This window comes from Anolis carolinensis, chromosome 2, assembly GCF_035594765.1.
Source record: "Anolis carolinensis isolate JA03-04 chromosome 2, rAnoCar3.1.pri, whole genome shotgun sequence".
Lineage (NCBI taxonomy): Eukaryota > Metazoa > Chordata > Lepidosauria > Squamata > Dactyloidae > Anolis > Anolis carolinensis.
In genome coordinates this window covers 181,712,357-181,725,792 of record NC_085842.1, presented here as the reverse complement: position 1 = coordinate 181,725,792, position 13,436 = coordinate 181,712,357, and the positions used below count along the sequence as shown (strand labels likewise).

The window sequence follows — 13,436 nt, the reverse complement described above, 5'->3', positions numbered from 1 at the left end:
CCAGAGAAACTGTTAGAGAAAAAGTAATAAAGGCACAAACGGAAAGTTCCTAGCTGCAGTCAGCATGGAAAAAAAGAACTGAGGTTGTAGCGCCACCTTTGGGCATATATACTCTTTGGGATACCAGGCGGGGCTACCATCAAAATGTTTCAATAGAAAAGATCTAGAAGGTTTTGAACTGCATTGCGCATGCGCAAAGTAAACCCATATGTGTGATTTCACAAATGCCACAAAGATGAATTTTTAGTTGCCAATAAAACCTGCTGGGAAGATGGAAAATAGCCACCTGTCTACTCTGTAGGCTGAAACAATTCAGAGACAATGTTTTTTCATAGATCCCCTGTCCCCAAATATGTAGCCCTGGGGGTGTTACAGTTATCTCTCTGTATCCAAGGATTCTTTATCCACCACTTCAACCATCCACAGCTTGAAAATATTTGCCCCCAAAATTTCTTCCTTGATTTTGCCATTTTATATAAGGGACTCCATTTCACAACATTATTGTATAATAATGGGACTTCAGAACCCATTGATTTTGGTATCTACAAGGGGCCCTGGAACTATACTCCAGCAGTAGGTCCAAAGGGCCCATTGTACTCTCAGATCAATCCTCCACTCTAAAATCCATCTCCTTAGCTTACAACTCTATTGTAAGAGCTAGCTCTCACGGCAGTAGTGAAACTGAATGGGCTTAATTTGTGCAGAAGAAAAAAGAAAAAATTGCCCTCAAGCAAGAAAACTCTAGAAAGCAATATGAAGGTCAGAACAAACTATATCACAAGATAATTTACTGTGACATAAAGTTATGGCACTGTGTGACCTGATTTCAGTGCTTATAAAATATGTATAGTTTTCTGCTCTTGAATAATTCCTATGCATCTCAGAGCCAATTCCTGCTGAAATAGTAGCCTATGTTAAGACTGAGCAACTTCAGACTGCAAATGCAGAATAAAAAAAAGTCTATAGATAATTACAAATTACTACACATCACTCTACATGGAATTCCCTGTTTAAGCTAAAACTATCATATCAGGGAGAAAGATGGACCCAAACATTTCTGTCAGCTAGTTATTTTATGTAAATGCAATTTTCTCTCTCTCTTTTAGTATGGTGAAATATTCAGACATAAGAACTCTAAACCATGGCTTGAAGTGACACAAGCCATATACATTATGACCACTGTACATTCCTGAACTTCACATGAGTATGCAAAATCATGGAGAATTGCAAACTCTATTGAAATGAAGAATATCTGTCCCAAAAATATCATGGTTGCATTGGAAGACCTAGAAAATGCCTAGAAAGGACATAGAAAGGATAAATGAATCTGCAGGTATGGGAATTATACTGTACAAGACTTTACTATCTTCATGTGTATCTTAATTTGTTGTACTCTGCCTTGAGCCATCAAGAGAAACAGGTAATAAATAGAATGTATGATGGTGGTGGTGATGGTGTAGACCTAAATCTTGAGCAATATTAATCCCAGCTCTTGCCATCACCAATATCCAAAGTTTAAGGATGTCAGAGAAAAGGGAAAGAAGTACCGCCAGGCTCTCTGTCAACACCCACCTCATCCGTCTCCAGCGTGATGGCGTTGAGGCGAGACTGAATATGCTGGAAGCGCGAGACTAGTTCATTTCTCAGAGGACCTTCAGCCCGCACTTCAGAAACCTGAAAACAGAAATATGAAGGGAAGGAGAGTCTAAGGGCCAGACTGAATGGAAAGCCAAGAAGAGAAATCCCCAGCGAACCAGAACGGAGTGTCTCCTCACCTCGTCACCCTCATGAGGTTGGTAGTCAAAGCACAGTGGTGGGCAGTAAGCAGCAGGGTTGGCCTCCATCAGCCTGGACTTATCTCCTAGTGGGTCCAGGGCATCAACAGCACCTTCAATGGTGCACAAGCCCTGCTGCCAAGATGCCTGGGCCCGGGACTCTGCAGCCAGGTAGGTCCGCAGCACCTTGCCCAGGGAAAGGTGGAACCCGAGGTCAAAACACTGGAAACCAGGAGAAAGAAAACCCACTGTCAATTCCCAAACCACAAATCATAATATTCTGTTAACATCCCAAGGGAGGTCAACTGTAGTTCTGACAGATGCTGCTGTGCCTATTACAGATCTTACACAACAGAATTATAATCTACAAATGATATCGCTATTTGCTATACCTTTCATTACAGCTTCATGATAAAGGAAAACTTGATTTACTCTCTGTTTAAAATACAAAAGCTTTTGGCAGGAATTGAACTTATGTTCCACAAAAAGACAAGATAAAAACTAAAGGTACTGTGCAAATTGAGCTACTGTATTTAAGCAGAAGGACCTGCAGGAGTGGAAAGAAGAAGGGATGAAAGGAGATGAAAGAGAAGAGACGAAGAAAGGAAAGAAGAGGAGAGGAAACTTAAAAGGAGAGAAACGGGAAGAGAAGAAGAGGGGAGGAAAGTTGTGAATCCAATATCTTTGGTGTAGAAGTTTTTGTCATTTCCCCGTCAGATGATCACAAATTTAGAAATCCTATTCTACTGGAAGAAACCAGGTTTACCCAGAATCCTAGCATTCTGCAAGAGGAGCTTCTTGAGATATCATGATTGAAGGAAAAGTAATTTGTGATATACAGTAGAGTCTCACTTATCCAACATAAACGGGCCGGCAGAACGTTGGATAAGCGAATATGTTGGATAACAAGGAGAGATTAAGGAAAAGCCTATTAAACATCAAATTAAGTTATGATTTTACAAATTAAGCACCAAAACATCATGTTGTACAACAAATTTGACAGAAAAAGTAGTTCAATAGGCAGTAATGCTATGTAGTAATTACTGTATTTACTAATTTAGCACCAAAATATCACGATGTATTGAAAACATTGACTACAAAAATGTGTTGGATAATCCAAAACGTTGGATAAGCAAATGTTGGATAAGTGAGACTCTACTGTAATAATTTTTATACAGGGGTTCCCTAAAACCTGGAAATTTTTTCAAGTGCTCCTTCAGGATTAAGAAAGACTGTGGTAAGGGATCAGAAGAAAAGTGTGGAAGCTAAAGGAAACATTTGAACCCAATATTTTAACAAATCCCCACTCACAATTTATCTTTGCAACATGTTAGAAATAACTGCCATGGATTTTCAGACTTTTTCCCCACTACTGTATTCATGATGGCCAGAACTGTAAGGTTTCTTTTTAAAATGGAAGAAAATTGGATAATATCCCCAACAGATTTTCCATGATTTGTTATTGAAACTATGGGCCAAACCTAATTTTCATCCCTTATAGACTAAAACAACTCAAATCAATGGGGTCTGTGTGGAGATGGAAAAGGTTCCATTCATTTCTACATGGAACAAAAATTCCATTAAGATGACATGAGACCAGCGTACATTTATCATGTAGGTATCTCCATTCCCCTGGCATAAATCAGATGTTGGCAAAGTGCAGCTCTAGGGCTAAATGAGACCCCCCTTCCCCACAAAAGCTCTTTCCATGACCCTTGACTCCTTCAGAATTAAGATGTAACTTTTTAAATAGGCTACACTCCTACTGAGACCACTTAAACATGAAACAATACATTAAAAAAAACATAACTTCTAGCAATTTATTAGAAGGGGAGAATAGAGGCCAGACTCACATCTAGGAGGTCAGCAACGTCGCGGACATAGTAGTTGCTGATGGCAGAATTGGCAGAGTGAAGGCTCAACAGGTAGTCATTCCTGGCTTTGGCACACTTGAGCTTGCTCTCCAGAAACTTCGACTGCCTCTACAAAGGCAAAAGAAACATTAGGGAATGACTACAACCAGCCTTTGGATGCACCGAATAACTCAAACACCTTTTTGCCTAAGTTAGTAAATACTTCTGACATTTTTTATTTCGATATTATGACTGCGTAACTTGAATCTCCTTTGCTGAGAAAAAAATAAGGTATAAGTAAACATATTAAACAATGTTGTTGTTGAAAAATCAGGAATGATGTTACAAGAAAATAATAAAAATGTAATTATAAAGAACTAGCAAGATCATCCCTTACCTTACCTTCATGAGGCAAAATTTTCTTTTCTGAGATTTTCTTTCTGACAAATGAATACTAGGTGCTGGGGGGTATACTTAATTTCTATCTTATTTCTATAATGGCAGTGGAACTAATTTTTGGCAAACGTTTGGCCCTCCAGGTAGCATTAACCCACAGTTCCTAGTGTTCTTCTTCAGTGATTGTGCTAAATTGGGTTGCTGAGAGTTTCCAACCCTGAACTAGAAAAAAAGACCCATCTTTGTGAGAAAATGAGAGCTATCTCAGAGCTTGGGAAACCATTGTTTTCAGTTGAAACTCCCAGAATTCCACAGATAGCATGAATAGGGAGATGGAGCAAAAAAGGGAACTCTTTCAGGCTCTATTTCTCCCTTTCAATTAACAACTACTAACTTCCTCTCCACACTTCACACATGTTGATATTTCATAATAATTCCCAATAACCAACTGCTAGCCACAACAGTCATCTGGTTTAATTTTATAAATAGTTTTGCAAGAAGAGTACATCATATTTGAGTGTTTCTACATTTCCTAGGGAAATTTCATGGCTTCATTATGATTAACCCCTTACAGAGAGGGTAATCCAAGCTAAAAGAATAAAATGATCTGAATAATTTGAAAGTACACTGTCTCTGTCCTTGGAGGTATTGAGAAATGGGGGGGGGGGGGTTAGGTTGTCTGTGTCTGGTCTGATTACATCCAGAGCTTGAAAGTGGTTGTAACAAATGAACTTTTAAGCGGCACACTGGTTTTGCCCAAAACTAATGTTAGGTTTGGAGACACCCTCCTCACAAGTAATGCATAAGTCACTTATGGGGTACCACAGAGGTGTTGTTTTTTGCTTTGTACGTGTAAGATGACCCCAGGATGGTTTTCTTTCTAAACATGTAAACAAAAGACCTCCAACACAGAGGAATACGAAATCTTATTGCTTCCTCTAACAGTGGCTATATTGTTACTTCACCACTTCAGGAAATGCTGAATTTTGTGTGAAGACCTGTTACTTATATTGCTTTCTCCACTGCAACCCAGCAGAGGAAATGCTGCTCTACAGCACAAGGCTCTTGTTTAATAGCTTGAAAAAAAGGAGTGAAACCCTAAAACTTGCCACTTTATATGTAAGACATAGATGCTCTTCCTAACCACTTGACTAAAGTGCTGGAACTTGTTTGTTGGGTGCCTTGAGGTCATTTCTGGTCTATGGTGATCATAAGATGACTATCACGGGGTTTTCTTGTTTGTTCAGAAAACAGGTTTGACATTGGCTTCCTCTGAAGGCCATCAAGTAGGCTCCATGGCTACTTTCCCATAATCACACAATAAGATGATACAAGAAGACTGATAAGCAAAAGGTTTGTAAATGCTATCAGGGCAACATGCATGCCAACATTTCCAAACTCTGCTTGCACCCACAAAAGTGAACTCAGTAGAATATATTCAAAGCCAACTTAAATGGAAATAAGTCCATCACAAATGGACCTATTTCCATGGATATGACCTGAAACTTCACTTCAAAATAAGTGATGAAAATCCCAACATTTCCTTACATCAAATGGCTGTATTTTTTATTCCAAAGAAACATACATTTAGAACATTATTTTCCTTCTTTCATGCACTCATCATTGTCCATTGTTGTTAAGGCAACTCACTTTGAACAACATATTCAACAGAATCATTAACTGACGTGAAGTGTAACAAGTATTGTAATAGGAAAAAAACAATAAAATGTTCTTCTAAAATGAATTTTTTTCCTTATCTGCTATGGTCAATGTGTACATTCACTTTCCTGAACACCTCTGAGAAACACCTATGAATTTTTTTAAACAATTAATTCATTTAAACTCACTCAATTATACTCAGAAGTTGTACTACCAGGGAAATTAGCATCAAATGGTGGCCCTAAGTATTAGTAGCCGCTTGTTGTCCCTTCTAGAACCTTTTCAGAAAACCTCACATTTTCCCATAATAGACTCCCAAGACAAAAAGTGCTCTGTTCCCGTACTTTTTCCAGCAGCCGCTCAACCTTTTTGAGAGAGGTGCGACGGGGTGCCTTGTCAAGTCCGATCCCACCAGGGGAGCCCCCAGGATCGGGGTGCCTTCCGCCACTCCGCTTCTCCTCTTGACGCTCAGCCTCCCGCAGTTTTGTTTCAGCATTCAGGCAGTCGATGCGGTACGTCTGATATGATTTCATGGCCTGCGTGGACACAGTAGTGCATATGTTAGTCAAGAGCAGATGGACCAGAACCAAAGAGCTCAGCCAGAATCCTCAAAAACAAAGAGCTTCAAATCTTAGGACACAATAACACACTAAAAAAAGCCTCCTATTCTATAGCCTGCATAATCCCAGGAGGCCCAGAGCTAGAAATGTATGGAAGCGATGCAGAGCTGAGAGGCTTATGCTTCAGCAAGGAACTACTGAATCTGTTAAAGCATCCTTAACAGCTTAAATGAAAGATGTTTAATGTTATTAAATCTAGCCAATGAATTAAAATGCTATGCTCCTGCCAATCTGACCTGTTGCACATTTCCTTCTCATTCCATTTCAATGGAGCTTGAAGAAAAAAGCTTCCCTGAGCTTTATATCCCATGGGTCGGATCTATTGCCTGTAGTGCCAGTTTTAATACCATCCCAAAACCTTTGGCTTGAGGTAACTACTTCATCTCGCCTCTGAGGCCTTCTCTGCAGAGGACTAATATTGTTTACAGCTAGGCAATTGAGCTCAGTGGCAGGATACATATTTTCCACACACAATGCCCCAAATTGAATCCCTGGCATTGCCAGTTAGGAAATTCCAGGACAACAGAGTTGGAAATGACCTCCGACTGAGGATGAAACAGTTCTGTGCATTCACCATTGATGATGTTCCAAACTATACAAACAATAATAATTGCCTGAAACGCTCATGCCTGCAATCATTAGGACAAGCTGTTGTTCCTATGTTCATTACTGCAATACAGGTTGAGCATCCCATATTCAGAATTACAAAATCCAAAACTGCCGATATGAGATACCTTTGCTTCCTGATAATACACAACCTTTGTTTCATGCACAAAAATATTGTGTATTAAAAAGGCTATTTGTATGACATATATATATATGAAAACTCAGTGAATTTCATGTTTAGACTTGGATCCATATATCATACCAAACAAAACGATAATCAGAAGTATGGAACATGTCTCTTCCCAAGCATTTTGAATTAGAGATACTCAAATTGTATCCAATACATTTTAAACATTCTTATGGTGAAAGGACATTGTCTAAACCAAGAATGTCAACATTATTTGAGGACAGGATCTTGCCTAAGGAACTACCTGAGTGAGAGAAAGTATGTGCATATGTACATTGGATTCTAAAACCTGATAAACCAACCTCATCATCTTTGCATACAGAAAACAGAAATGCTGTACACACAGATCTTTTCAACTAGTATGATTTATACAAAACTCTGGGAACTGACAGAGCAATGCTTTTCAAAGAAACATACAGCTTAGCTAAACAGGCCTGGCATTATCCTGGAAATGACATATGCCCTCCACTGTTCCTACCTTCTGTCCAAAACTGAGAGAACTCTGTTCCTTCCACAAGGAGAATTAAATCTGCAACCTTCTGAGTATGTTCTTAAAGAGGCATGTCATAACAATATTCAATGACCTTGGTCGTGATTATTTAAGGGTTGTTCTTTCCATGGTCAGCCATGGCCAAAAAATAGAGCATAAGAATAGAGCAATAATATATCAGAATTCTTGAGATAATTCATCAGCAGTAAAAGATCAGATTAGTAGAATTTAGCTATGAAAACAATCTTAACGAGAAATTTAAAATATTGCATACTTATAGGGCTGATTGTAGGAGTCTTATACTTGAGAATGTTCCTACTCCAGCTATAGATGTGGACAAAGTTATTCAGACTTCCTAACTAGCCTTGACAGTATCAATTATATTCAGATACCATATGATGTATTCCACAGAACAACAGTACTCCCTACAGGGAAGATATGGGAATTTGTACTAGAAAACAAAAAGTTCACTCCTTAAATACCATGAGAAATTCAAATAAAAAGATAATCAGAAGTATGGAACATATCTCTTCCAAAAGGCCAACAGTGGTATGGATACCATGGACTGCTAAAAAGACAAATAAACGGGTCCTAGAATCATAGAATCATAGAATCATAGAACTTTATGGGGAGCAAAGCTAGATTGAACTCTCCCTAGAATCCAAGATGACTAAACTGAGACTGTTATATTTTGGTTATATCACACGAAAAAGACATGACTCACTAGAAAATCATGCTTGGTAAAGTCAAAAGCTTTAGGAAATACCACATTCCAGATACATAGCCTCAGGCCCCTTCTACACTGCCATATAAAATCCAGATTATCTGCTTGGAAATGGATTATATGGCACTGTAGATTAAATAATCTAGTTCAAAGCAAATAATGTGAATGATCTGCTTTGATAATCTGGATCATATGGCAGCGTAGAAGGGGCCTCAGTCAAGAAAGCCACGACTGCCCTGAGTCTGCAAGACCTGAGCAGGGCTCTTGATGACAGGGTGGTTTGGAGGTCTCTTTGACCATACGTCAAAATAAATTTGAGAGCAATTAACACGCGCGTGCACACATATACACATATTCAATAGTTACAATATTCACTGTTACAAAAAAAAAATAAAGTCAATCGACCACCAGTGTTACTATCTGCCTCTCCTGCTGGTACCTACTCATTAAATATGAAACCATGCATTCTACTTACTGTTTGCAGTTCTGAAATTGCCTTCAGCAGCTCATCCTGCATTTGCTGCTCCATCTCTTTGCTCTGACCGGTGAATTAAAAGAAAATGAAAGAAAATGTTAAGACAAAACTTCCCAGGGTTGTATAAATTAGGCCTTCTATACAAGTACAAGAAAAAAAGCCTTAACCTCTCAGCCATAAATATTATGGGTTGAGGATATAGTGAAACAATTGTAGGTGACTTGGAGAATTCAGAGAGAACATTTAGTAGCCAGGAATTATACACATACTCGGACATGAAAACAGACAGCACCCAAGGTCCAAAATTAATTGTTAACATCTCTAATGCTGTGTCCACTTCTCCACAGCTCCCCTGAAACATCTAATGTTGTTGGTTGCCTTCTTGTAATTTCCAGCTTATAGCAGCCATGAGATTTTCTTGGAAAGATTTGTTCAGAGACGGTTTGCCTTTGCATTCCTCTGAAGCCAACAGAACGGAACTTCTACAAGGTCACTCAATAAGGTTTCCATGGCTAAGCAGGAATTTGAAGCTTGGTATCCAGAGTCATAGTCCAACATCCAAACCATTACACCAAGCTAGTTCTCCCCATAAGCATACACATCATTTAATTGGTTCCTTGTCTCTTCTATACCTCCTGTTTTACCAGCTAAGGGATAATTAAGGCCCCTTCTACACTGCCATATGAAATTCACATTATCTGCTTTGAACTGAATTATATGAGTCTACACTGCCATATAATCCAGTTCAAAGCAGATAATCTGGTTTGTATATGGCAGCATAGAAGGGGTCTCAGGGAGACACTTTCTGCAGTTGCCTAACACCCACAAAAATAGTACTCTGCTACTTCTGACTTTTGGATTGTAATTCCCAGCATTCCCAGCCACCCTGGCCAGGGAGGATTCTGGATGTTCTACACTGAGATAGTAGTCATACCAAAGAGTCACAAAAATATCTATTATTATTATGATTATTATTATTATCACTATCATTGTCATTTATTTATATGGCACCATGGCATTTTCTGCCATGGTTTCATTATAGACAGGGAAAATATGGGGTCAAGGGCTTCAGCAGACATTCGTGTGGTGAGCTGGAGTAATAGCTCTTTTGCGATTTAGAACCCTAGGCAATCTCCATCTACCCTCCAAGACACCTACTTTCCGTGCCAGTCGCCCAACATCTTCACTGATGTGCACCAAGCGCAGTGCCAAGTGGCCTGTGTAGATTTCACTCAGTGCTCCATGATCCCGACTCGCCTGCCGTGTCTGGTTAAGGATTGTGTACCAACAGTTCAAGGGCGATGGAAGATTTTGGTCCTTCCTTCAAGGAAACAAAGCACAGTTTTTAATCCCTAATCAAACAGATTTTTTACTACTTTTTTTCTTCTCTCTTTTTTGACCTTTTCTTGTTTTTGTGTAATTCCACTTCTTCTGCACTTAAATTGTAAACTTTTTGGGGCAGAAGTATTTTTTTTTACTCCTTATCTTCTTTCACACAATTTTTTTTTACTATTAATATGTACAATACAAACCCCTTATGTACAGATTCATAGTTTCACATACCCATGCACAAAAATATTCCCTTTCTAGTCCTCTAGCGTAATTCTATGTATACTTCTTCACCAAGTACTATGAAAATCTCTTTAAAAGCTTGTTATTATCTATGGTTTGGAAGCCCCTGGTAGAGTAATGGGTTAAACCCTTGTGCCAGCAAGACTGCTGACCAACAGGTAGGTGGTTCAAATCCAAGGAGAGCAGATGAGCTCCATCTGTCAGCTCCAGCTCCCTATGAGGAGACAACGATGGTAAAACATCAAACCCCTGGGCCAATTCTCTCACACCAGAAGCAATCTGCAATTTTCCAAGTCGCTCTTGACACGAAAAAAAAAATCTATGGTTTCAGGTATCCATGTCTGTATGTATGTATCTTGGAACATATCCCCTATGGATACAGGGGTTGTACTGTATATTTAATTCTTCTTAGATAAGTGGATACCACATTTAAATTAAATAAATATGCCATGTATAACAATGGCACAATGCAAACAGCTACTAACAACAATGACCTATTCTGGTTATTTTTAAAGGAACAAACACCATTCATTTTGTCATCATAAATCACTGTCAGATTTATGCCAAGCATATCTTACACACAGATCACTGACAACAGACCAAGGGCTGTGTGTGAGTAGTGTGACCCTCCAGATTGTGTTGAACCGCAGCTCACAGGAGCTCTAACCAGCATTATCAATGGTAGGGAATGATGGGCACCACACCACAGTTCTATACCATCCTAGAGGACCAAAAAAATCACACTTCTGCCTTGGAAATATTCACATCAGAGAATTCAAACACAGATTTCCAGTAGAGGCGATTGCCAAAAGGGCATTTGTCCCTGGAGGTCTGCCTTGTTAGTCACAAGCAATACATTGGAAGACTTTCAACAATCACTCCTGCATGTATGGGAATTTCTAAGCAAACTGTAGACATCTGGCCCACTATTTGTGTGACCAAAAATGCACAGCTGGCAAGAGCTAGAGTTCTGTCCTGAATAAGCCAGAGAAGAAGAAAAATGCATGATCATTTTCTCTGGCTTATTAGGGGACAAATAACCTGGAGCAATGGCTATTGCTGGATTTATTTATCTATTTGTTTATTATCTTTTCTATTTATATCCTTCTTGTGTCCCATATTAAGTTTGAATACACACTAGTGTATTGCTTACAACAAGACAGGGCTCCAGAGGGACCAAGGCTTGCTATAAGAGTCAAACCAGTCTGCTATGCCTGCCTCTAAAATAATCCATGTTATATACAACACATAAAATATACAATCTGTTTATTTGCAATAAATAATATCACAAAGGCTTTTTGTAAAAAGAGTCCAAGAGGACTGTAGTTAAGAGTCAGTCCACAGTTCAGCCTCCATCAGGAGTTGGCTTTTTCCTTCCATATTATCATTCCTTCTCTTCATATCCCTCCAACTGTAGTTTTTGAAACATCTTTTAAAAATTACATTTCTCAGAGGCACTCAAAATCTGCCAGGGAATAATGCCTTACACAATTTCAAGGCGAAGTTCCAATATCACAAATCTGATGGCTTTATCACACTAGTCTGTTGTCCCACAGCAACTGCCTCGTTTCAGCAAAGAGAGAAATACCAGTATGCAAACAATCACTTTTACACTTTATCTCTAATAGCATTATGGTGAGTGATGCACACTCCCGCAACCTGTCTTCTACACTGCTTCACATGACCCCACCTTTCTATCCCTATCCACCCTACACACCACATCCATGCTGTTTAAATTTTTTTCTTATCGCACAATTGTGCACTTTCAATGTTTCTCACAAATTGAGGGTGCTGCCAAAATTGTGACCCAACGTGACAGCACTATTACACAATTATGGAAAAACCACAATTTAAGAATGCCAAGAAAAACAAAGGAACAATGTCCTATTCGTCTAGACATTGTGGAGTGATTTCACCATGCTTTGGGGGATTATATAGGGAGAAGAGGAGAACCATGTGCGCTCACACCCTGTAACTGCTGGAATATCAGCAGAACTGCGGTGGAATGAAATAATCACACCAGAAATAATAGTTGAACAGAAACATTAGAGCCAGTAACTAGTATTTCCCATTAAAATGTAGTCCACTAATGATGGAAATACAATGCAACAATGACAGAAACACAAGGCCATGTGAAAAGTCCCTGCCAAAGATATTATTATCCTCCCTAATTACAATTTACCACTCTTATGAGATAAAGTCTTCATTGCCTAGCAATACTCCTAGTTGTCTTCAGAGCTCATGATTCTACTCCAAAGACCTAAGTGGCTTACATGTGAAAAGCTCCAGCTTCAGCCCATAGGATCACCAGGTAGAGCTGAGAACGTCCTCTGTCTGAAATCCTGGGGAACCACTGTCAGTCTCTGCCAAACATGCTCAGCTGGATAGACCAAAAGCCTGTCTCAGCGGGAAGCAGCTTCTTGTGTTCGCATGTTGGCAGCCATCCATTAATTTATTTATTCATTCATTTAAATATTAATGCCTAGTCCTTTATCTGACAATCTCAGGTCAGCATACAATAAATCCAATCTAACAAATTTAAAATACCAGTAGCATAAATAATTAAAAAATTAAAAGATAAAAACATATCAAACAGTTAAACTATTAAACGATGGATCAAAGGGATTACAATGTTTTAAAATGAACTAAAGCTCTATAAGGTGGGGCTTTTGTAATGTATATAGGACCCTCACATAGTTTTCAAACAACCATATTTTTTCTCAGTTCCCATAAAAGAAGCAATGCTGGTGCCAAGGGAGAGTGTTCCATAATTGTGGTACTATGACAGAGAAGGGATCTATACCTGAAGTTCTGGTGCTCCTTGGAGCCACGAATTTTAGCTGAGAAACGTTCTGACAGCTTCTCCAACCCTCGGGAATATTCCTGTTCCACCTCAGCCTTCCGGCGCAAGAAATCAGCCACATCTTGGAGCAACTGCTGCCGACTCTCGGCCTGTGCGTCAAGACCTCGTACCTGCTCCCCCATCTGCCAGCGCATTTCTGAAACAGATAAGCAAAGATCACAACCACCTGGAAGTCTTTGGTGAACAGGAACCTTCAAACCCTGCTTGGATGAGTCA

At 39.2% G+C, this 13,436-nt stretch overlaps 1 protein-coding gene across 5 annotated transcripts in view; it reads right to left on the bottom strand.

The window, feature by feature from the left end:
* Positions 1-13,436, bottom strand: part of arhgap4 (Rho GTPase activating protein 4) — a 67,319-nt gene that overhangs the window by 30,901 nt on the left and 22,982 nt on the right. For all 5 annotated transcript variants that reach the window (XR_010003884.1, XM_016991195.2, XM_016991193.2 and 2 more), the window contains exons 2-8: positions 13,161-13,356; positions 9,944-10,106; positions 8,786-8,848; positions 6,028-6,219; positions 3,629-3,757; positions 1,776-1,997; positions 1,573-1,674 (exon numbers count right to left, since the gene is read on the bottom strand). Coding sequence is in view for 4 of the 5 variants with exons in the window: in XM_016991195.2 (XP_016846684.1) it covers positions 1,573-1,674; positions 1,776-1,997; positions 3,629-3,757; positions 6,028-6,219; positions 8,786-8,848; positions 9,944-10,106; positions 13,161-13,356 (1,067 nt within the window). In the remaining variant the exon portion in view is untranslated. The remainder of the gene's footprint in view (positions 1-1,572; positions 1,675-1,775; positions 1,998-3,628; positions 3,758-6,027; positions 6,220-8,785; positions 8,849-9,943; positions 10,107-13,160; positions 13,357-13,436) is intronic.